General features: G+C 43.5%; 7 protein-coding genes across 8 annotated transcripts; 4 read left to right on the top strand and 3 right to left on the bottom strand.

Annotated features, from left to right (window-relative positions):
• The first annotated feature begins 16 nt into the window (after positions 1 to 16).
• BCIN_01g10650 (hypothetical protein) lies at positions 17 to 1667 on the top strand. The gene is made up of 2 exons (XM_001556408.2): positions 17 to 441; positions 520 to 1667. Exons 1-2 carry the CDS (start codon positions 328 to 330, stop codon positions 1471 to 1473), a joined length of 1068 nt encoding a protein of 355 aa, XP_001556458.1. The 5' UTR covers positions 17 to 327; the 3' UTR covers positions 1474 to 1667.
• A 906-nt stretch (positions 1668 to 2573) lies between these two features.
• On the bottom strand, positions 2574 to 5273 carry BCIN_01g10640 (hypothetical protein). The gene is made up of 4 exons (XM_001556409.2): positions 4669 to 5273; positions 4151 to 4598; positions 3966 to 4102; positions 2574 to 3910 (listed from the first exon to the last, which is right to left on the bottom strand). The coding sequence occupies exons 1-4, from the start codon at positions 5007 to 5009 to the stop codon at positions 3196 to 3198; spliced, it is 1641 nt and encodes a 546-aa protein (XP_001556459.1). The 5' UTR covers positions 5010 to 5273; the 3' UTR covers positions 2574 to 3195.
• A 2330-nt stretch (positions 5274 to 7603) lies between these two features.
• On the top strand, positions 7604 to 8675 carry BCIN_01g10630 (hypothetical protein). The gene is made up of 7 exons (XM_024690924.1): positions 7604 to 7672; positions 7730 to 7784; positions 7968 to 7998; positions 8074 to 8104; positions 8194 to 8304; positions 8364 to 8591; positions 8648 to 8675. Exons 5-6 carry the CDS (start codon positions 8194 to 8196, stop codon positions 8409 to 8411), a joined length of 159 nt encoding a protein of 52 aa, XP_024546694.1. The 5' UTR covers positions 7604 to 7672; positions 7730 to 7784; positions 7968 to 7998; positions 8074 to 8104; the 3' UTR covers positions 8412 to 8591; positions 8648 to 8675.
• Positions 8676 to 8709: 34 nt separating this feature from the next.
• BCIN_01g10620 (hypothetical protein) lies at positions 8710 to 9342 on the top strand. The gene is made up of 3 exons (XM_001556411.2): positions 8710 to 8746; positions 8797 to 8859; positions 8907 to 9342. The coding sequence occupies exons 2-3, from the start codon at positions 8844 to 8846 to the stop codon at positions 9269 to 9271; spliced, it is 381 nt and encodes a 126-aa protein (XP_001556461.2). The 5' UTR covers positions 8710 to 8746; positions 8797 to 8843; the 3' UTR covers positions 9272 to 9342.
• An 843-nt stretch (positions 9343 to 10185) lies between these two features.
• On the bottom strand, positions 10186 to 13475 carry Bcmcm7. Its single transcript, XM_001556412.2, has 5 exons — positions 13051 to 13475; positions 12739 to 12998; positions 12559 to 12692; positions 10582 to 12508; positions 10186 to 10525 (listed from the first exon to the last, which is right to left on the bottom strand). The coding sequence occupies exons 1-5, from the start codon at positions 13097 to 13099 to the stop codon at positions 10433 to 10435; spliced, it is 2463 nt and encodes an 820-aa protein (XP_001556462.1). The 5' UTR covers positions 13100 to 13475; the 3' UTR covers positions 10186 to 10432.
• Positions 13476 to 13631: 156 nt separating this feature from the next.
• Positions 13632 to 17670, top strand: Bcpex1. Its single transcript, XM_001556413.2, has 2 exons — positions 13632 to 13878; positions 13927 to 17670. The coding sequence occupies exons 1-2, from the start codon at positions 13753 to 13755 to the stop codon at positions 17536 to 17538; spliced, it is 3738 nt and encodes a 1245-aa protein (XP_001556463.1). The 5' UTR covers positions 13632 to 13752; the 3' UTR covers positions 17539 to 17670.
• Positions 17671 to 18665: 995 nt separating this feature from the next.
• Positions 18666 to 20189, bottom strand: BCIN_01g10590 (hypothetical protein). 2 transcript variants are annotated; one of them, XM_024690922.1, is made up of 2 exons: positions 20107 to 20189; positions 18666 to 20052 (listed from the first exon to the last, which is right to left on the bottom strand). In XM_024690922.1, the coding sequence occupies exons 1-2, from the start codon at positions 20151 to 20153 to the stop codon at positions 18981 to 18983; spliced, it is 1119 nt and encodes a 372-aa protein (XP_024546692.1). In that variant the 5' UTR covers positions 20154 to 20189; the 3' UTR covers positions 18666 to 18980. The 2 variants fall into 2 exon arrangements, with proteins under 2 accessions (XP_024546692.1, XP_024546693.1); XM_024690923.1 differs by having other exon boundaries at positions 20111 to 20189.
• Between the last annotated feature and the right edge of the window lie 84 nt (positions 20190 to 20273).

The following is a 20273-nucleotide window of genomic DNA, read 5'->3' as shown; positions in this document are numbered from 1 at the left end:
GTAGTAGGTACGCGATGACATCTTTCCATCTTCTCTCTTCTCTTCTCTTACCTTTCTTTCCTTTCCTTACTCTTCTCATGGTATTTAGAGGGTAATTAATTGAGGAGATAGATTCGTATCAATCCGTTCAGTATAATAATGCACTTTTGTTAATCTTCTAATAAACATCTCCATTCTTCTTACATCTTCTACAATTTCACAGATTCCATTCATAAGCCTCGGTTCGATAATTAAGCTCACATTCCCGGATCATCAAACTATAGGAAATTCAGACATCTTTCAACCACAATCAACCCAAATCAATTCTTCGGAACAAACCTCCCAATAATGGCGGACAATCTTTGTGGTCCATCTAATGCTTTGCAGAATTTCCAAAAGCATTCGAATGTTGATCGCACTCTACAACAAGACCGATTAGTTGGAAGAGCGCCGTCGTCGCAAGTATGTATCATGCATTATTCTTCAATCTCTCTTAATCGCATCAAATTATTAGCCATAATTTTGCTAACAACACAATAGGGTTTCCGAGCTTCTCCAGGTCCAAATGCAGGGCATCTAGATGCTGAATTTGCAGCTTTCCAAGCCGGCCATCAATCACTTATTCCCTCACCATCAGTGCAAAACTTCTCTCCTCATCATTTTCAAACTCCACCTCCTCAACACTTTCAGAACGTTGCACCACAAAATTCTACAGGTCAAGGATGGGCTAGTGATTTCCAAAATATGAGCATATCTGGTCCTCAAGCACAATTTCAACAACAAGGGGTACATCAAATAAATCAACCGCAAATGGGAGCAGGGTGGCATCAGGAGTTTGCGCAAAGTCATGGAGCCCCGGGATTGATTGCGCAAGGAAGTCAACCTGTTATGGCAATGAATCGCCCTTCTATGATGAATGTCGGATACAATCCAATGCCTGGAGTTCTCATGCAACAAAATCAGTTTGCATCCACGAGCCAGTCATTGGTAGAAAACAATGAAGCCTTTGATGATGCGGCATTTGCTAGAGCTTTTGAACAAGCAGCTAATGCAGAAAGTGAAAGGATGCAACAACAGGAACTAGAGTCACAAGCTGCTAAAGCCCAAAATGAGGAAATTCATGCTATGGATCAACAACATGTTACAAAGGAGGCAGAATTGGAACTCGACAGAGCGGAAAAGCAACTACTCGGCCAAAGTTTACTCGGCGCAGATACTATTCAAGATCCCGCAACCGCAACATCAGAACAAAATGCACATGCACCAGATGCGCTATCACGCACAGCTGGTGAGCTTTTATCTAGTGTTAGTAATAACCAAAGCGACAAGTTTCAGAACAGTCAGTTTCTACAACTCATGCGACAATTCCGCGATAAGGAGGTTACGGTTGAGGGAGACAAAGTAGTAGATGGGCCTATGAAAACTAAACAAGGCGGTTTTGGGAATCAAACTAGATTTGAACAACAGTATTTTGATACGGTTGGAGCACCCTAGCATAGTTTATTGGATTGATCCTCTCCCTGTGGACTTTTTGCCGTTGAAGTTCTTGCCTACTTGCATCTCGATTGGCCCTCCGTTTCTTGATTTTGAACTGTACATACCTACTTGTTTGCTTATGCGTAATTGAAATATTTCCAAAACTTCATAGATTAATTAATTAATCCGAAATTATACATAATAGACACTCATATTAGCAAAAGAAACCGGAAAAACACCCTTGAAAATACTAAATCTATTTGTACCAGATATAGCGAAAACAGTAGAGGGACGCGAGCTAGCAAAATGTAGCGGAAACCCATCTTCGGAAATACTAGATATGGTTACACGATTTATGGTGGAAGTAACAGAGCGACAGAAAAGAATTCGGGAAGAGGAAGACAGGAAAACATAAGAGCAAAAAAACAGCTAGAGATCGAATGGCTCAAATTGCAAAAACATCCTCCAAACAGCATTTGAAGACTGCAGCAGGGACAGAATCTCATACAGAGCGATTAGATGGCGATGGCGTGTCGCGCATGGGTCTTATGCATATGCATATGAATGATGTGGATGATGTGGAGGAGAGAGAACGGCTCGAGAATGTATCGGAGATGGCGCGGGAGAAGAGAAGGGTGATGTTATGGAGGAAAAATATGTGATGGCGACGAGAATGATGCGGGAGAGTAGGAGAGAGATTAGAAGGATGGATAGGGGGAAGGGGGCAGGGGGGGATAGAAAGAGGGTGATTGCTATTGATTGGGGGTTGGAGTTTGCTTTGGTGTTTGGTGTTTGGTGTTTGGTATGGGAGAGGGATGAGGAGGTCGTTGTTCTCTTTCTCTGTATTGCTGGGCTTGGGGATCGGCTTGTGGATCGCATTAAGGAGAGTGAGTGGGTGAGATTGAGATTGAGATTAAGAGCAAGATCAAGATTCACATGAGGAATCGAGTCGAATAGATGGTCGGGTATCTGGATATATATTCAGCACCTCTCAGATATAGATATAGAGCTAGAATCTTGGATTGAGAGATAACTGGTAATGGATAGATAGATAATGTTTAGTATCAATTTAAAAGTCATCATCAAACTTATCATTCGACTTCTTCAGATCGTTTTCTTGAGGAGAAGGATTCTTTATGCTACTACCTACACTGGCTAGGTCTATTCTATGAGTGAAATATGGATCCAGACGAACTACCTACTTCCAGAATACGAGTAGCGCAGTGAGAATTTCTGCTCCCTATACTGATGCCCTCTCATTGTATTTGCAATACTCACATCACAATACCTACATTGTCTAACATTCATCTCAAGAAATAGGAAAGAAAGTAGCCACAATGAATCTCAAACACTCAAAAATATCGAAATAAATAAATTTAACAATTAACAAAAAATGAATATTGAAGCAAATGGCCTTGGCCTGGATATATAAAACATCTTCATCTGCGCCTCCAAACATGAATGACGTGAAGCGAATAATACTCGTGAACTCCCAAATCGCCCCCTATAAATAAAGTTGCAAAGTACAGCTCTTCCTCAGGTTTCCCTCAGCGCTGATCTAGAATCATGACTCTGCTTTCATTGCAGAGTTCCATATCCTCTATCCGAATTTGATACCCGACCCTTCATCAATCCCATTTTTTGATCCTCGGTCTTTCAATCGTAGATTTATGATCTAGCCAGTACTTCAAACGCAATGCACGCTTGTCGCAATACTCCCCATTTTCACCTAATCAGCTTCTACAACTTCTTCCCCTCTTTTAATCTCTTCTCCTCCTCGGCGACATAGTCTCTCCAACCCTCACCCCTCATCCCACTAAGCATCTTTCTCAACATACCGCTCCTTAACGCTCTTCCATCCCTCTCATAAGCCATCTCAATAGCCATCAAACTAATGACAAAAATCCACACATCACCACCCTTAATTCCCTTCCACCATCCCCTCTTCTTGCCAACCTTCCATAGCGAATCCATTGATGCACGCGCACTGTACAAGAATTCGCTTCTTGCATCTTTTCTGACTACAAAACCCCAGAGACCGCCTAATGCACCTCCTAGGAAAAATCTCTGGGTAGGTAGGACATGTCTGGGTAGAATCGATTGGAAAGCGCAGATACTAGCCCAGCTGGTACCGATGGCGCCGGAAATATAGAGGGTAGATTTGAGGATACGGATAGCGAGGGCGTTGAGAGAAGAGATGGGGGAATTATAAAATTTGCGGTAGGCGGGGATAGAGAAGAGGGAGAGAATTAGAGTGAAGACTCGAGCGAGACGGGGGAAAACTTGGATCCAGTAGGTGAGGTAAGTGCGGAGACAAGAAGGATCTGAGGGGTGGAGAGTAGCGCATGTGAGGGATGTGATTAGAGGGTGGGCGGGAGAAGTTATGGGAGAAATTCCGCTGAGAGACTGTGGTAGAGTAGGGTTGTTGGGGAAAAGAATTGGGGACACGAAGGGTCTGGTATGGATGTTAGTTTACTTGATATGAAATTGTGAGAGTGATGATGACATACGGATAATTAAGACGTGCCATTTCGGCAAGGTTATCAACGATGCCGTAAGTGTTTGGCCATGGTAGATTGGCTGGATAATCCTCTGGTCGAGTTTGGATGTACTGTGGGGAGTTTTTGAGAATGAAGTCTCCATATTGCTGTACATCATTAGCACCGACGTCTATCAAAGCAACTGGAAATCATACCTTTGGAAAGCAATCTCTATCAAAAACAAAAGCATGAAGCAATTGACCACAAGTCAATGGGAAAAGCAACCAACTTCCCCACCACCAAGGTCTCTCCCATCTACTTCCCTCCTTACCCCAAATCCAGCCCTCATCTTCTGCCAAATTATACGATATTTCTGCAGCTCTACTCAAAGCATATATCGCAATTGTAACTCTCAACTGATCACTTGGATAAACCCCCAGCATAAACCCAGCCAAACTTGCTCCAACCGCTGGTGCCAAACTCGATGTAAGCGTCTTACTTGTTTTCGGATTTCGCTGTCTAAAAGGTTCGGCTTCGGATGTAAGGAGATGTGCGCGAAGTCGGGTGAAGAAGCGGAAAAGAATCCGATGAAGAAGGAGTATCGTAGAAAGGGAAAGAGAGAGGCGGAAGTTTGGTGACTTCCATAACGAGACATTCTTCCCCCTATCACGTCGATTAGCTTTCGTTTATCTTGAGTTCCAGGTCTGGAAGCAAACGAATCGAACAAACATACCCAGCTTTACCAGCTCCCATGAATTTCTCCGAGATCAAACTCCAGATCTTCAATCCCGCATTTGTAGCAAGGAATAACCTCAAACTACCCCTCACAGCTGCAGCATTGTAATCGTCGCGACCTGGTCTCTCGACCAATTTCTCTACCTTTGTAACTGTAGGTGCATTTCTCTTCAAGACTTTCGATCGTGAGATTATGTATTTGTGTAGGGTTTCATATTCTTTCGCGGAGATGGTATAACGAATCGCATTGCGGAGGATAGGATCAGCAGTAGATTTAGCGGAGATGCGATCGCGAGGTGGTTTAGGAGCTTCTGGAGCCCCGTTCGGTGCTGAATCCATAGTTCTGGAGTGGTTATGGGTGTCGCATGAGTGATGTTGTTTTGTTGATTACGGTGGATAGATGCTTTGAAGTTGAGTAATTTCCCTAATCAACATGTGAAAGTTTACCTCGGCGTGGAGGAACAATAGGGAGAGGTTAAATTGGAGATCTGCGGCAAGGTTTCGCTTTTGGATGGGGAAAAGAGGAGTTTAAGGAAGTGTGTAATTACTCTACTTTGTATATTTAGAATGTTATGGGGGGGGGGAGAGTGGTTTATTTATTTCATGTCTATATGATTGTCGCGTTGATGTGGCATATCATGTTGTTGTCGAGATATCCTGGTTTGGTGGCAACCACAACACGAATATCCTAGACACCCAACCTGTTCTGCGGGAACGCAGAACAAATCAATAGAATTTTCTGTGTAGAGTAATGATAATCTTAAATGTGAAGGAAGCCATTCTCATAGATGTTGGACGGGGGTTTCATCTCAGCCTCGTTGCTGTCCCTAATAATCACTTGGATCGAACACCCATAACAACAACAAACATCCAAAATGCGATAGACATATAACTTATAAGTGTTCTTTCTTCAGTGTTCTGAGGAACGCAGAACACACCTCTTCTGCTTCTGTGCAATTTGTTCGATCAATAGCTACCTAGATGATGTTCTGTGGGTGTTGGGGTTGCCCAACACCAACACCCAACATCTATCTCATAATTCCAACGTTCTCTCCACGACAACACCCAAAGACGTTTATTCAAACCAAGCAATTCTTCTTCATGTTACAGTACAAGACCGCAATCATAATGAAAAAAGGTTATCCCGAAGGAAGCAATCAAAAATTCCCCCGATGGGGACCCCGAAGGATACCCAACGATTCTCGTCGCCCCGATGTGCAATGGAGGACTCGTATCATAGCGCTCTCAATTCTTGATCTGAAAACGCTCCGAGAAGGTAAGTATGAGGAGAAGAGAAAGAGAAGAAGAGGGAGAGGGGAGTTTGAGCTGTTTATATAGAAAATTGGTGATGGGGCGTGCGGGCTCGGAGGGGGCCATTCGGTGCAAACAGGACAATCATGGCTGGAAACGGTAAAGCGCCTTTTGAACTTGGCTGTAGTGGTCAAGTGAACAGTTTTAATTCAAATCATCTAATCTCTTTGTTCCAATTTTTTTGGAAGTGGGTGCCATTCCATTCGGGGCTCGCTTCTGATGTATCCTACTGAACTTCACAATCACCACACTCCCCAGATTCAATATTCTTATTCTTCTCTTTCTCTTCTCCTCATCCTTACCTTCTCGGAGCGTTTTCAGATCAAGAATTGAGAGCGCTATGATACGAGTCCTCCATTGAGGGCTTGCCGCAGGCAAGCCCCGACTAGGAGAATTCAAGTGGAAATATTTAACCCTCCATGGCAAGTCGAACGCCGTATAGCTAAAAAGGCTGCATGTGAGTAAAATTTGGTCTATCAACGGGTATCCAATTATTATTCATCCTATTCATTCTTCCATTTTAACATTATCGATCGAATGTTTAGCGATTTCTTGTAATATCTCGCATCGGAACCACGTCTCGTTTGCCGAGACCAAGAGTATATTTGAGGACATCGCATGCCATCAAGAGATGGGTCGTCTACTAGCTCTCACTACCTCGAGCTGCCGGTAAATATCGTATCTTCAACGTGCAATTCAAAGTTTACAATTGCTTGGATCACTAGAGCCACAACTTCCAACATTCGCAAAGTTGTAGATTTACCGAGTATGGCTTGATAGCTCGAATACACTCAATCTATTACACAACCTCCGCTTTGGGGCTCTTCTATTCTACTGAATATCTTGATTAAATGATTATCATTCGGAATAGTCCGTATTCCTGAGGATTGTGGCTAAGTAGCGATTGGGTCACCAATGCGATTTACGGAATGCATCACTACAACTGCTTCTTATGAAGCCCTACTTTGGAAAGTTACTGCCAAAATTCTGTTTCACAACCAGTCCTGTAGTTCAACATGGGAGTGTGATGTGAGGTGTCAAGTGTAAAAGATTGCTTGGTTGTGAAGTCTCATCTGAGTAGAGCTGAAGGTTAGCCGTCAATCTGAAGTTGTAACATCAATCAATATCTGTCAACTCGAAATCCGTGTCAGCCCATCAGGCCCAATCCCCCAAAAAGTCAACGTCAATATATTACAACAGATGACCTATGCATAGTTCATCCAAGACGAAGTCAGTCCCCCCTTCGAAGCGAGCATACCCGAGAAATCTTGTAGTGTGATGAATAAGCATTAGAATGATTGTCTTGGGGAAATCGGGTTGAAGAGTTCCTGCCTATTCAAAACCGTCGAAGCTTCATCTGAGTAATAGCATATAAGAATATCATCACGTGAATCGCTCACCTTTGAATCCTTCGTTCTTTCCAAATAGGTAGAAGTGATGTAAACAAATAAGGTACCTACCCTACCTGGTACCTGCTAAGTAAAAAATCGAACTAGGCAATTTTTAAGGCTCCTCTCTGACTCCCTTTCCATTCTATTCCATTCCATTCCATTCCATTTCCCTTCTCTTCTCTTCTCCTTTCGTTTCTTAAATCTTATTCAAACAACAACATTTTCTATCAGCAACAACGACAGCAGCAACAACAATCGGCTTCCTCAAGACATTGGAATCATCTCATTACCATCCACTTTGTAAGCCTCAATCAATCATACACTGAAAGGCACGAATACTAACCATGCCATCCAAAGCTTGAATCGAAGAATAGTGAAGAGCGAAGGCGATGGGTTGACTCCCAATAAGATGGTAAGTTACATGACCGCGTTCCAGACCTCTTACTCCATTTTCATTCACCCGACTCTCTCTCTGCTACGGCACAGTTGTCTTTTTTCTTGTTCAGCATCCTGGCTTCCATTTTCACTTCTTCTACGATCTTTCGCTTTGGTTTCTCTTTCTTTTGACCTCCGAAGCTGACTCTTGGACACATAGATTTCTTTTCTTCTTCGGCCAAGTTCCAATTGTATGTACATATTGTAGATACATATGGATCTGAGCCATTCTATCAAAGGATACATGGACTGACTCTTGGCTATAGAAAAAACCACATACACACACACACACATACAGTAAGTTACAATCTTTTTTTGATTTTCCCTTTACTCATCTTCGCTTTATGACTTACACTTTCATGCATACTGACCCGACTCTTTCATAGATGCCTCCTTCGAGATGTGAGTTCGAATTATTATGCATCATTACTCTTATACTTATCTCATTTAGCTCAAATGCTGGATTTGTGGCACGACAGGCCACAGAGCCGCCCAATGTAGGATTGATCTACAATCTGTAATACGTGTTATGTTTTGACTAATCTGATTTTCACAGGCGCCCAACAACGCCCCGCACAACCCGCCCAATTCAGTCTGGCTTTGACGGCCTCCGCCCTCTCTTCTGGGGGTGTAGCATTCATTGCTACTGAGGGAAACCTCAGTAGTAGTGTTGCTGCCCCTCAGAGGGGGGGTGGGAGAGGGGGGGAGGAAGAGGAGGAGGAAGAGGGAGAGAGGGGAGAGGAGGGAGAGGGGGGGAAGTGGTCATGGACCACAGTGTTTTGTTGTAAGTTGAGTTGAGGCTTTGATAAATATTTACAGTACTAACATTTTGATATATAGTGTGGGGGTCGGGGGCACTAGCCCGAAACTGCCCAACGCCCAGGGATGGTGATGGGGGAGAGGGGGGGAGTGAGGGGAGGAGGGGGGTGGAGTGGACAAGTAAGATGCATTTTGATTCTATTGAATCTAATCATACTGATGAATTGTAGGGGCGTGGAACCGCCAGCAAACCGCCCAACGTGAACAGGGCACGGCCATGATCCGCCCAGAGGGTAATGATTCTCTTTCTCATGAGATGTATGATATTGACTTTCTGTAGATAGCATCTCTCGCCAACCCGCCCAAAGCGTCGCTGGGGACGCTGGTCCATCGGGACCAAGCCAAATTTCCGCCCAAACAAATGTTGAGGAACTGGGGCAAGCCTTTTTTGCCGCCCAAGCAATTGCCGCCCAAGCAAGGTTAGAGGTGGCAGAGGCTGAAGCCGGAGCCGCCCAAGCTGACTTGCAGGTGAGGTTGGCTAAAGCCGCAGCCGCCCAAGCTCATGCTGAGCAATTAGAAATGGCTGTTGCCAATGCCACACCACTTCCGCCAAATGATGAAGATGATTTGGATCTTGATCCATCCGCCAGACCCGCCCAATCTGCCACTGGAGGAACTGAAGCTATTGGGGGGCTGGGCCTCTAAGCCGCCCAAAGGAATTACATAGTTTTTGGAGCTTCGGCTCAGAATAAAAAGCTCTTTTCTCAGTCTCTATATGCTGTTGCTGATTCGTTTTATTTTTGTTTTGTAAAGTGAAACCACCCAAAATGTTGATGTTGGTGATGGTAGTGGTGGGCAAGCAATCGTGGGGGTGATCGATATTCTTTGCATACTTGATAACCTTTAAATCATTATAGTTGGGGGTTTGTAGCTGGTTTCTTCTACTCACCCGCTCCCCGCGTCGGTGAGGTTAGGTTGCACCGTGGGAATTAGAAGGAATTGTGTCTCTGTCAACATTATTTCAAAGTCAGTCTGTGTAGCTGTGTAGCTGTGCTGCTGTTGGATTCATGAGTAATTGTAGGATTGATATAATCTATCTTAGTGTGCCTTTTTTCATTATTGTTGTAGCATGGCCGTTCGTGCCTTTGGAGGTTGTGAATATTCGAATTGTTGTAGCAAGATCGTACCTTTTTACTCATCCGGCCTTGAAGTAATTAAATGAAACATTAGAAACAATACCCTTCTTCACCACGATTGAAACAGCCCGTCTCCACTACAACCACCATCACCACCACCGCCTCCATTTTCCTCGTTTACAATATACATGTGCTATAATTATCCCTAAAGCCATCATTGAATCCATCTGTTGCAAGAGCTTAGCAATGCAATCCGTATAGGAAGTCACCATCCAGCTCAACATCTTTCGGTGGCACCAAACCAAGTCAATACGATTCGACGAAACGAAAACCTTAGTCTCACCTTGTCCACCCTACCCATAAAGGGTTGGCGAGGAAATAACAATTCACAAAATTCTATGATTAGAAATTACATTATTAGTAGCCAACGGTGATTCAAAACAGTTGAATGTAAAAGTGCTACAAGTGAATGAAGAACCGTTATGCTTATTCTATGAATTTAGCTTCATCGTGGTTGTATCCAAATAGGACTGCAGGGTCAAATCAGACAAGGAACTGGTCAAGAGGAAAGATACAATTAACTGAATTGACAATAGGTATTCAACTAATGCTCTCTTCCATCGGTATCTCACCACAACTGATACAATAAAACGCCACATGGATATCCTTAATCCACAAACGCCTGGATTACATGCACATATATGATCTTATCTCATATCTTCGGATATATCTATTCCATTTCATATTCTTCATCCCTTGCCATATGTGCCGCCTCTGACATGACGAATAATAATCTCGTTCCATTACCAGCAGTTTGCCAGATCTGATGATATTGTTAGCAAAAATCCTATTAAAGGGGTAAATCAAGTGAGAACTTACGTCAAGATCAGTGTATTCCATAACAGCAGCTCGCCATTGATCCTCAGTAAATCCCTTGGCAATAACTCTCTCCTTGACTTTCTTCATACTCAATTCCATACCCAAAGTCTCATCATCTTCATCATCCGCCTCTTCAGGTCTGCATTGACCAGCTTCGGCCAAAGCTCTAACCATATTGTAAATTCTACTACTTGGACTAGAATCCTTTCTATATCCATCTTGATCAGCATACAAACTCTCTTTCGATGCTTCGACAAGTCTAAGAGCTTCATCAACATCATCTTGAACGACCTCTTCGCTGAAACGTAATCGGGCAAGAGCTTGTGATAGACGAAGAACACCAAGAAGGGTACGGGGGGAAGTATGAGCGAATTGTTTCTTGTTTTTCTCATCACGGGATTGTTGATCACGCATTCTGACATAGGCTTTTACCATATATTCAGAGACGCTTGTTGGAACCGTTGGGCGATAGGATCTAGCTTGAGCGACGTATTGACGAACTTCTTGTGGTGTGAAAACAACACCTTCAGTATCGGGATGTTTATTATTCATGTGAACGTAGGTGACGTGGCGAGCGAGGAGAGCATCGTTGTCTCTAGTAGGAGTATCAAGGATAAGGAATAGTACATCGAAACGGGAGAGTAAAGCTGCTGGAAGATTGATGTTCTCCACTGGAGATATCCTGGGATTATATCGGCCATAAAGAGGATTGGCAGCTGCCAAAATGGAAGTTCTAGCGTTCAAAGTCGTAGAAATTCCGGCCTTGGAAATGGAGATTGTTTGTTGTTCCATAACTTCGTGGATTGCAGTTCGATCAGTATCGTCCATCTTGTCAAATTCATCGATACAGCAGATACCATTATCAGCAAGTACGAGTGCACCACCTTCCAGAATCATCTCATCAGTTACTGGATCCTTCATAACCGCTGCAGTAAGACCAACACCACTACTTCCTCGACCGGTCGTGTAAACTCCTCTTGGTGCCACTTTGGTGATATATTTGAGTAATTGAGATTTGGCCACTCCCGGGTCACCCATTAGACAGATATTGATATCACCTCTGATTCTCATTCCATCACCCATACTTTTAGTGACACCACCGACCAACAATAAAAGTAATGCTTTCTTCACATCTAAATGACCGTAAATTTCAGGCGCGATGGATTTTGCAAGGTATTCGTAAACGTGACCAGATGCTCTGTATTGCTCAATTCGCTTGAAAACTCGGCTATCAATGGTTAAATCTTCGTAAGCCTTCTTGTGTTGAGTGACGTGCTGTGCCTCGAGATATGTATCGGTGAGAAGGCCAGCTCTAATGGCCTTGAAACCAGTATATGGTGTGGGTAAGAAAATTCCTGCAATATCGACAACATCTCCAGGATTGATACGTCGAACTAGAGCCCCGTGACAAAGGACAGTCAACATTCGAGGAATGTGACCAACTGGAACTTGTTCGGCCATTTCCTGAATCTTGATTTCTTGAAATGGTTGGAATTTTGATGCTCGAGTGGAATGGTGGAGTTGTCCTTTGGTTTGATTTGTAGTACAATCGGGAGAAGGACATTCGACTAATGGTCCGAATGTCTTGGATCCAACAGGTTGGAAAATTTCGCAACCACATCTATCGCAAGTATATGCGTTTACTTCCACAGTCGGCTTGACATCTGAAACTCTTGTAGTAATACCCCTAACTGTAATAAGATGACCAAGATGTTCACCACGAACTTGTCGCACTGCCAAAGCTTTTTTGGAATTATCTCCGGAAGCGCTTAATGGTTTGAAGTTCAAAGTATATCTTCTTGTAAGTTCGGCAGGGAATAGTTCGGGCTCAACTGTTATGTCGCTTTGTTCGGCGGCAGCACGGCGTAAGGCGTTGTTTCGAGCTGTTCGTTGCGACATGAGAACATCAAGGACATCATCCTTATAACTGCGATTTAATTAGTAAGTAAACCACAGCAGGTTTACAGCTCAGCTCACTTGATTTCTCTTGTAGGTTGTGGCATCACTGCATCGACCGCCTTGGATAAAATGTCCAGATAATGCTTTGCGTTTGTTTCAATCGAGTTGACTAGATTGAGGGGAGTTCCAGCTTCATCCAGTAAGTCATCATACTACAACTGTCAGTATATCAAACAGATGGAGGGGCGGTCGCTGTACTTTGGCTAAATCGTCAAGTTCAATTGTGATTTCATCCTCGTATCTGTCTGCAACTTTTTGTAATAACTCCAAATACTTCAACTTGGGAACCTTTGCTTGAGCTCTGGTCTGCCTCCTTGAGGTCTGGTCGTCGTCATCATCATCCATCATGTCGTTGTCATCGCTGAAATCATCCTCATCAATGTTCATGCCGCCCAAAGCATGGGTAATGTTCGCAGTTGGAGAAGTTTTGAACGTGGACAGGAAGTCTTCGAAAGCCTCTAGTAGTTGGATTAGTATCATAGAAAGTCTCAATAATTGAAAGCTCCATACCTTGATGAGCTTCATAGTTGACGGGAGCTTTGTATTGAAGCAGCGCCATCTTGCTTAGAACCCCTTGGCACTCTTAGAACTTAATCCAATATTTGAGACTTTGCGCAAGTGACGGAAGACTGCAATAGAGGAATTGTTATGGAGGGGTTGAGGGCGCAAAGATTTATGAGGTTGAATTGAGGAATCTCTCAGTCAAATCTCTAAATTGAAATTCACGCGCTGATAGTAAAGTTCAATCCCCCTGTCAACGGTTCGTGAATTTTCGTGTCTAATCAAGCTATTTGTGGCACGCAGCTCCGTTTAATCGTGGTTACATTGCTCAAAATATGTTAAAATTGACATCTAAAATCAATTGTATAATCCAAAAGTGTTCAAATTAGACTGATAGATTCCAAAATGAAAAAACAATAATTGACAGTCGTTTCAATGGCAAAACAATACATTGTTGATTTTTATTTCATTTCAGAAAATATTGAATGTCAAGACTCATTCAATTTTGGAGTGCCATGAATAAGCGGAACCGCATTGGTAGCTCTCAAATCTAGGTACGGGTGGGTATGCGCTCCAGAATGATATACCGAGGTGAACTTGTGACGGTCAGTCGAATTGCTTAAGGCATTTCATCTTTTTAGGATCTTACTCCTTTTAATCTTTTTCTCCCTCATTATGGTATATTGATTTGTACTATTATACTTTTTAATCATGGCCTCAAACTTAAAAGGACGTGGCAGTCAAGCTACACCTGCAGAGATATCATTAATTCATCTAAAGAATTGCTTGGTGAACTTGCCTTCATCATTGTCTTCATTACTAGTTAATATCAACGCCGTAAGTCGCAACGAATTTACCTTATGAGCAGACACTCACATTCCATAGCTTGCACAAAATGTGATTGTAGAATTGAACTACCGACTTCCACCTCCGCAGAGCCCAAATCAAACGAATGGCGCCCCGACTCAACGATCTATCTTCGTGGGATGGACGGGTATGCAGAGCAAGCGCAAGCTTGCACCAATTGTCGGGAGGGATGGTATAAGTGGCACTAGGGGATCTGGTAGAGAGCAAGAAGTACAGGTTGTAGAGATAGATGCAACCTTTGCGCGAACATTGGGGATATCAGATGGACAGAAAATTACAGCGACTATACACGTCGACCCTCCCGTCGCCCATACAATTAATATCGAACCTTTGACGCCAGAAGATTGGGAGATTATAGAATTGCATGCTAATTTCCTCGAGCTCAATTTCATCAATCAAATACGTGCATTACCAAATCCAAGCTTTACTTCACCGAGTGGTTCATCGCACCTGCCGCATCCTCTGACGTTGCACCTTTCACCAACCTCGACTGCCAATATTATAGTCACATCCCTCCTCCCTGCTCCGCCTTCAAATATTGCGTTCACGAAACTAGCACCAGATGCAGAAGTTATTGTGGCCCCGAAAACAAGGTCAAAACCATCACGAAGTTTGGGCGAAAATGTGAGTGTATCTTCGAGGAAGAGCGTTGGCGGACGAAGTGTTTCTAGTGCGGTACGTAGGAAAAGTGGACGAAGTGAAGAGACGAAGCCGGCTATGTATTATAGAGGAATTGACAGGGCACTTTGTGGGGAGTGGTTTGAAGAAGAGAAAGATGCAGATGATGGAGGACTGAAAATCTGGGTTGATGGGGACTTCATTCTCGGGGACTCTTTGAAAGGGCTCACTTGGGTCACCGTCACCGTTGTCAAGCCCGCTACTTTGCAAGAGCCAATCGACCCACAACGACAACAACAAGAAGATGAAAATACCGGTGTTGCCGGGAAGCCTGCATCAAAGGTAGTAGCTAGGCTGATGACATGGGATGAACCGCCAGACCAATACCATGTGGCCCTATCGAGTTCACTTTGTGCCTCTATGGGGTGTAAAAATATGGTTGGAGGTGTTATAAGGGTTGCGCCTGCCCCGTCCCAGACTTCGAAGCCGACTTTTCAACCCACTTCTAAATCTGGTACTCCACACATCAAGGTGTTTCCCTATACATCTAGTACAGGAAAAGCGAACGAAGGTCTCAAATTTGGCGGGGAGTCGAAAGCTGAGAGGGAAGAAGCTGCAAAATCAATCATGAAAATGTATAGCAAGAATGGTTCTAATAGTGGCATTTTGGAAGGGCCATTGACTGATGGCTTAGTACTCGGCAAACCATCAGGTTCTGACTTCCCATCAAGCTGGGAAGGCGGAATGATTCGTCTAGAGCAAGGACCACAAGAGTCCGGAAAGCAGCCTTGTAATTGGTTTCTTGGTTCTGAAAAGAAATTCAATCTTGAGGTTCAAGCCGCTATTCCAAAACCCTTAACCCTGGCAGCAAATGCGATCGATGGTCTTGGCTCACAACCTCCTGTTCTTGTGGGCATTGATAATCTCATGGAACAACTATACTCACATCTTTCGCACCTGTCTTCAGTATTGCTAACTGGTGCTTTGGGGTCTGGAAAGACAGCAGTGGTTCAACACTTGGCACATCGGTTACGGCAAGATAGCAGGTACCATACCACATATCTTTCATGTCGAAAATTTGTTACCGATGAGGCACGTGTCTCAACTATACGTGAAACATTTGATCGGATTTTTTTGGCTGCCTCATGGGGTGCAAGAATCGGTGGAAAGTCCATTGTGATATTGGATGATCTTGACAAATTGTGTCCCGCAGAAACAGAGCTTGAAGTAGGCAATGACAACCTTCGAAGTGATTTAATTAGCGAGAAGATAATTGCAATCGCTAGAGAATATTTAATTGGGCATCGCAGTAACGTTGTTCTACTTGCCACCGCTCAAGCGAAAGAGTCACTCCATAAAAATATCATCGGCTGTCATTGCGTGCGAGAGATTGTCGCCTTGAAAGCTCCAAACAAAGAAGGGCGAAGAAGAGTTATGGAAAAGGTTGCGATGCAAAATGCAATTTCGGAGATTGCGACAAAACCAGTGGCATCGGGTAGCCGCCCAAGCACAGCAGATAATAGCGAGAGACAAAATGATAATGATTGGATGGGTGGTTCGAGTCTTGAAGGCACCAAGAAATTGGAAGGTGATGGTTATGTCATTGATCAAGATCTTGATTTCTTAGACCTAGCTGGCCAAACTGATGGTTACATGCCTGGTGACCTCGTTCTTCTCGTAGCACGAGCTAGGAGCGAAGCAATGATTCGGACAGTTTCAAGCTCCCTGCAAAACGCGGATAGTGGTTCTATTCGACTCACCAGAGAAGATTTTGACAGTGCTTTGAAAGGGTTTACGCCAGCCTCGCTTCGAAATGTTACCCTTCAGACTTCCACTACAACTTTTGATTCGATTGGAGGATTGCAGGAGACACGAAAAATTCTACTTGAGACCTTACAATATCCTACAACTTATGCGCCAATTTTCGCACAATGTCCACTACGATTGCGATCGGGTCTACTTTTGTATGGATTCCCAGGTTGTGGTAAAACGCTCCTTGCAAGTGCCGTTGCAGGAGAATGTGGTTTGAATTTCATCAGTGTCAAAGGGCCCGAAATTCTCAACAAATATATCGGTGCTTCTGAAAAGTCTGTTCGCGATCTTTTCGAGCGAGCCGAAGCTGCTAGACCTTGTGTGCTATTCTTCGACGAGTTCGATTCTATAGCTCCTAAGCGTGGTCATGATTCTACTGGTGTAACTGATCGAGTAGTCAATCAATTGTTGACACAAATGGATGGTGCTGAAGGTTTATCTGGAGTTTATGTACTTGCAGCTACTTCGAGACCAGATTTGATCGATCCGGCATTGCTCCGTCCGGGTCGCTTGGATAAGTCTCTTATATGTGATCTTCCAAATGTGGATGATCGTTTTGATATTCTCAAGGCATTGGGCAAAAAGCTGAAATTATCCGAAGAAGTACGAGATAGTCCTGAAGGTGGGCTGTTTGAGATTGCTCGTAGAACTGAAGGCTATTCTGGTGCAGATCTCCAGGCCTTGATATCCAATGCGCAGCTTGAAGCCATTCACGATGTACTTGGTGATCATGAACAAGTTGAAGTTGGAGGAAAACGTAACGGCGCTAAGACAAATGGGGCATCCGGCGGACCTCAAAGTTTTGTCCAGTTCCGCTATGGTGAAGATGAAGATCGGACGGAAGCCGAGACGCGCGCAAAAGCTGGTAACAATCGCTCCAAACAACTTGCTGAAAAGGCTGCAATTACCGCCAAGTTGGAAGAGATCAAAAAGGCGAAGAAGAAGGAGAAATTGAGAGCAAAGGGTATTGATGTTTCGAGTGAAGACAGAGGAGAGCAGAAGGAAGTTAAGAGTCAACAAGAAGTCACTATTCTCTGGAAACATCTAGTAAAGAGTTTGGAGGGTACAAGACCAAGTATCAGTGCTGACGAGCGAAGGAGGTTACAGGGAATATATAGGGAGTTTGTTGTGGGAAGAAGTGGGGATATGCCAAATGGACAAGGAGGAACGGAGGTTGGTGGGAGGTCGAGTTTAATGTAGGGTAGAATATGGCATGGTCAGGAATCTTAATAATCTGGACTACAGTCTGAAAATCTAAGGCATATGCTTTCCGAATCTAATTATAACATTCACACAATTTATAATATCGAATCTGATTCTAATATTGAACTACTTTCAAAAATTGAGAACTTATATGTAGTCTTCTAGTCTAAACTACTGAGCACCCTGGTCATGCTAGGGCAGAAATACAGGATGTAAGAATGATTTCGTTGTTTTCTTTTGATCCGCGTTAAACTTAGTACAGTATAGCAGACTATTGCATTTCATTTCACACCCATTGGGTATGAGGAGCTGGCATAGGTAAGAAGTATTTATATTGGCTCAGTTCTCTCCCACCACCTACTCGTGGCTTCTCGATAAATCGAGCTTGGGTTGCTCATTGGTTTTTGATACAAAGGTGTGAAGATGCCAGGATGCTATTGCAAGTGCACATTAATCCTTGAAAGAGCGCAGCATCGCATCTTAGTTGTCTTTATTTTGAACAGTCGTTATGAGAATCCAAACTGGAAATACAACAGTCGCTGTTCGTGCACATTTATGAACTTCGAATCATTCATACATTCTTTGTCGGAATATTATTGGCGTCCATTTGGGCTACAAAGATGGATACTGAAGCTCACGTTCAAACTTGTGTATCGAGGTCAAAGCCTTTGTGTGCTCCTTTTGAACATGTTCTAATTTGATATTCAATCCATTCCCTTGCCGAATAGGAGCTTTACTATTCATTTTCAAGAAACGGTAACCTATTGTCCAGGGGACAGCTATTGCTTGGGATCAGAAGGTTGAATATATTGTGTTAGAAGAAGAGACTGTCTTTCAGCCGAGGAGGCATTTTCGCAATTACTTTCAGATGTTTGGTTCGGCGATGGGGAGGGAATGGGAATGGGAATGGAAATTGCGACGGCTGGAGATAATTACTATCCAATGTGGGCTCGGTGGATGAGACTTCATCTCTCACTAGTAGATTGCTTCCACGAGTGGTTATGTTCTTTTGGGTAATACCATAACGAGCAAGAGTTAGGGCTAACGGTCCTTCATCCATCATCAATTTTAGGCGTAGATTTGGTGTCGATGCCACAGAAACTATGATTAATTGATAGATCTGATGAAAGTAATTTTCGTCGCTCAAACTATTATCTTTATAATACTATCGAAGAGGAGAGAACATCCAGTGCTGTCAAAATACCCCTACTGACTGCGAACCTCAACACGTTCGTATCTTCCGAATAATTTCTCCCAACTTAAATATTCATAAAACTTCAGCTGGACGTATGCCAGCATACCCGCAAAAAGCCCGTTTGATCCACTGCCTCGCCCAAAATCCCCATCGCAACATGTTTATCCCCCAAGCGAACCTTGTTTGCATCACAATCGAGAAGAAATGATGCAATGGTATTGTCTAAACTCTCAACTCAAATTCTTCATGAAATGAGATCTTGCTGCCGTAATCGAGCTTTCTGAGCTTTCGAACAAGTTCTTGTATGTTCAAGATGCTCATCCATCGTTCTAGCTGGGATATTCATCCTTCCTTCTACAGTCTCTCTTGCTGAACCATCCTCATATCGTGGGATCATTGCGCTTACTACAAAAAAGCAATGCCGATAGGAATGTTTCGGTCCTTGCCAAGACTTCATACATGGTGTACAATAGTATCCTCCACTGTAACGGGGCCATATGGAATCTCTTAGCAATGGGATCGCAACAGCTGCTGCATAAGAGGAATCACAACGCCGCTGTAGGTCCCAACATAGGCCGTGTTGGGGGGACTGTAATTGATCCTCGGAAGCAGCATCGTGTTGTATTGTTTTATGTCTTCTGCTATAGTACATATCGACGACTTTCTGAGCGCTGACACATTCGGCTAACTCTGTCCTTCTAGTTTTAACTCCGAGACAAAATTTCTTTACGATGATAGATGGCAGGCCTTCGATAGAAGATAAACCGAAGTATTTGATTGCCTGGTCTTTGCGTAGGAGGGAAAACTCTGGTTGGGTTGACAAGCAGAAGAAACAGCACCGATTACCAGTCAAGGGGAAAAAGTAAGAACCAAAATTTGGACAGAAGTCGCAAGAGGATGAGCTTAATACTTGAGCTATGGTTGCTATCGATTGGACATGCAATAATCCCAGTTTAGCCATAGCCTTCAAGAACTGAGGAACTTTTGACGTAATCTCCGTTAAGGAAAGCAATGAGTCGACGATGCTCTTTGCTGCGTAGCCTGTTTGACTAAACTTTACTATGCTTTCGAAGTCGAGGTGCTTGCATATTTCCTGTCGTATCTCAAGTGGAAAGATGTCGAATACGCCAGCGGACGATTGTCTTGGGGTTACTGGTTGTTTGATGATAGCCTTGACGAATGGGAGGTATCTGACTTTCGCTGTTTTCCTTCTGTCGTGCACAACTGTGGGAGTAGCGAGTAATTTGGTTAATAGATCCAACACCTCCTTCTTTCTCTGTGCGTTCATGACTGTAAGACTATGGGGGATTCGTATGCTATGAAGAAATTAGATCGTAGAATTGACAAGAAAGAGCCAACTTTCAACTCACTCACGTTCTCTGAGGTGCATATGCGATTGTACTGATTCCCTTGACATTCAAGGGTTCTTTATTGTAGAAAAAGCAAGGCCCACTAGAAAGATATTTATTGACCTTTCATTAGATTCATTTAGATTTGGTGTTTCAGAATATCGATTTTTGTCGTGTAGGCCCCTCTG

The sequence above is a fragment of the Botrytis cinerea genome, chromosome 1, assembly GCF_000143535.2.
Source record: "Botrytis cinerea B05.10 chromosome 1, complete sequence".
NCBI classification, from domain to species: domain Eukaryota; kingdom Fungi; phylum Ascomycota; class Leotiomycetes; order Helotiales; family Sclerotiniaceae; genus Botrytis; species Botrytis cinerea.
Note: the sequence above shows the minus strand (reverse complement) of the source record. Positions and strands in the feature narration are given on the sequence as shown.

Coding starts and splice junctions, on each gene's coding strand:
- BCIN_01g10650 (XM_001556408.2), top strand. CDS start 328: ATGGCGGACAATCTTTGTGGTCCATCTAATGCTTTGCAGAATTTCCAA. Junction 442..519: donor GAAGAGCGCCGTCGTCGCAA/GTATGTATCATG, acceptor ACAACACAATAG/GGTTTCCGAGCTTCTCCAGG.
- BCIN_01g10640 (XM_001556409.2), bottom strand. CDS start 5,009: ATGGATTCAGCACCGAACGGGGCTCCAGAAGCTCCTAAACCACCTCGC. Junction 4,103..4,150: donor ATAGAGATTGCTTTCCAAAG/GTATGATTTCCA, acceptor AATGATGTACAG/CAATATGGAGACTTCATTCT. Junction 3,911..3,965: donor ATGGCACGTCTTAATTATCC/GTATGTCATCAT, acceptor CATCCATACCAG/ACCCTTCGTGTCCCCAATTC.
- BCIN_01g10630 (XM_024690924.1), top strand. CDS start 8,194: ATGCCTCCTTCGAGATGTGAGTTCGAATTATTATGCATCATTACTCTT. Junction 8,305..8,363: donor AGGCCACAGAGCCGCCCAAT/GTAGGATTGATC, acceptor TGATTTTCACAG/GCGCCCAACAACGCCCCGCA.
- Bcmcm7 (XM_001556412.2), bottom strand. CDS start 13,099: ATGGCGCTGCTTCAATACAAAGCTCCCGTCAACTATGAAGCTCATCAA. Junction 12,999..13,050: donor CAACTATGAAGCTCATCAAG/GTATGGAGCTTT, acceptor TCCAACTACTAG/AGGCTTTCGAAGACTTCCTG. Junction 10,526..10,581: donor TGGAATACACTGATCTTGAC/GTAAGTTCTCAC, acceptor CAATATCATCAG/ATCTGGCAAACTGCTGGTAA.
- Bcpex1 (XM_001556413.2), top strand. CDS start 13,753: ATGGCCTCAAACTTAAAAGGACGTGGCAGTCAAGCTACACCTGCAGAG. Junction 13,879..13,926: donor TACTAGTTAATATCAACGCC/GTAAGTCGCAAC, acceptor CACATTCCATAG/CTTGCACAAAATGTGATTGT.
- BCIN_01g10590 (XM_024690922.1), bottom strand. CDS start 20,153: ATGTCAAGGGAATCAGTACAATCGCATATGCACCTCAGAGAACGTGA. Junction 20,053..20,106: donor ATGCACCTCAGAGAACGTGA/GTGAGTTGAAAG, acceptor ATTTCTTCATAG/CATACGAATCCCCCATAGTC.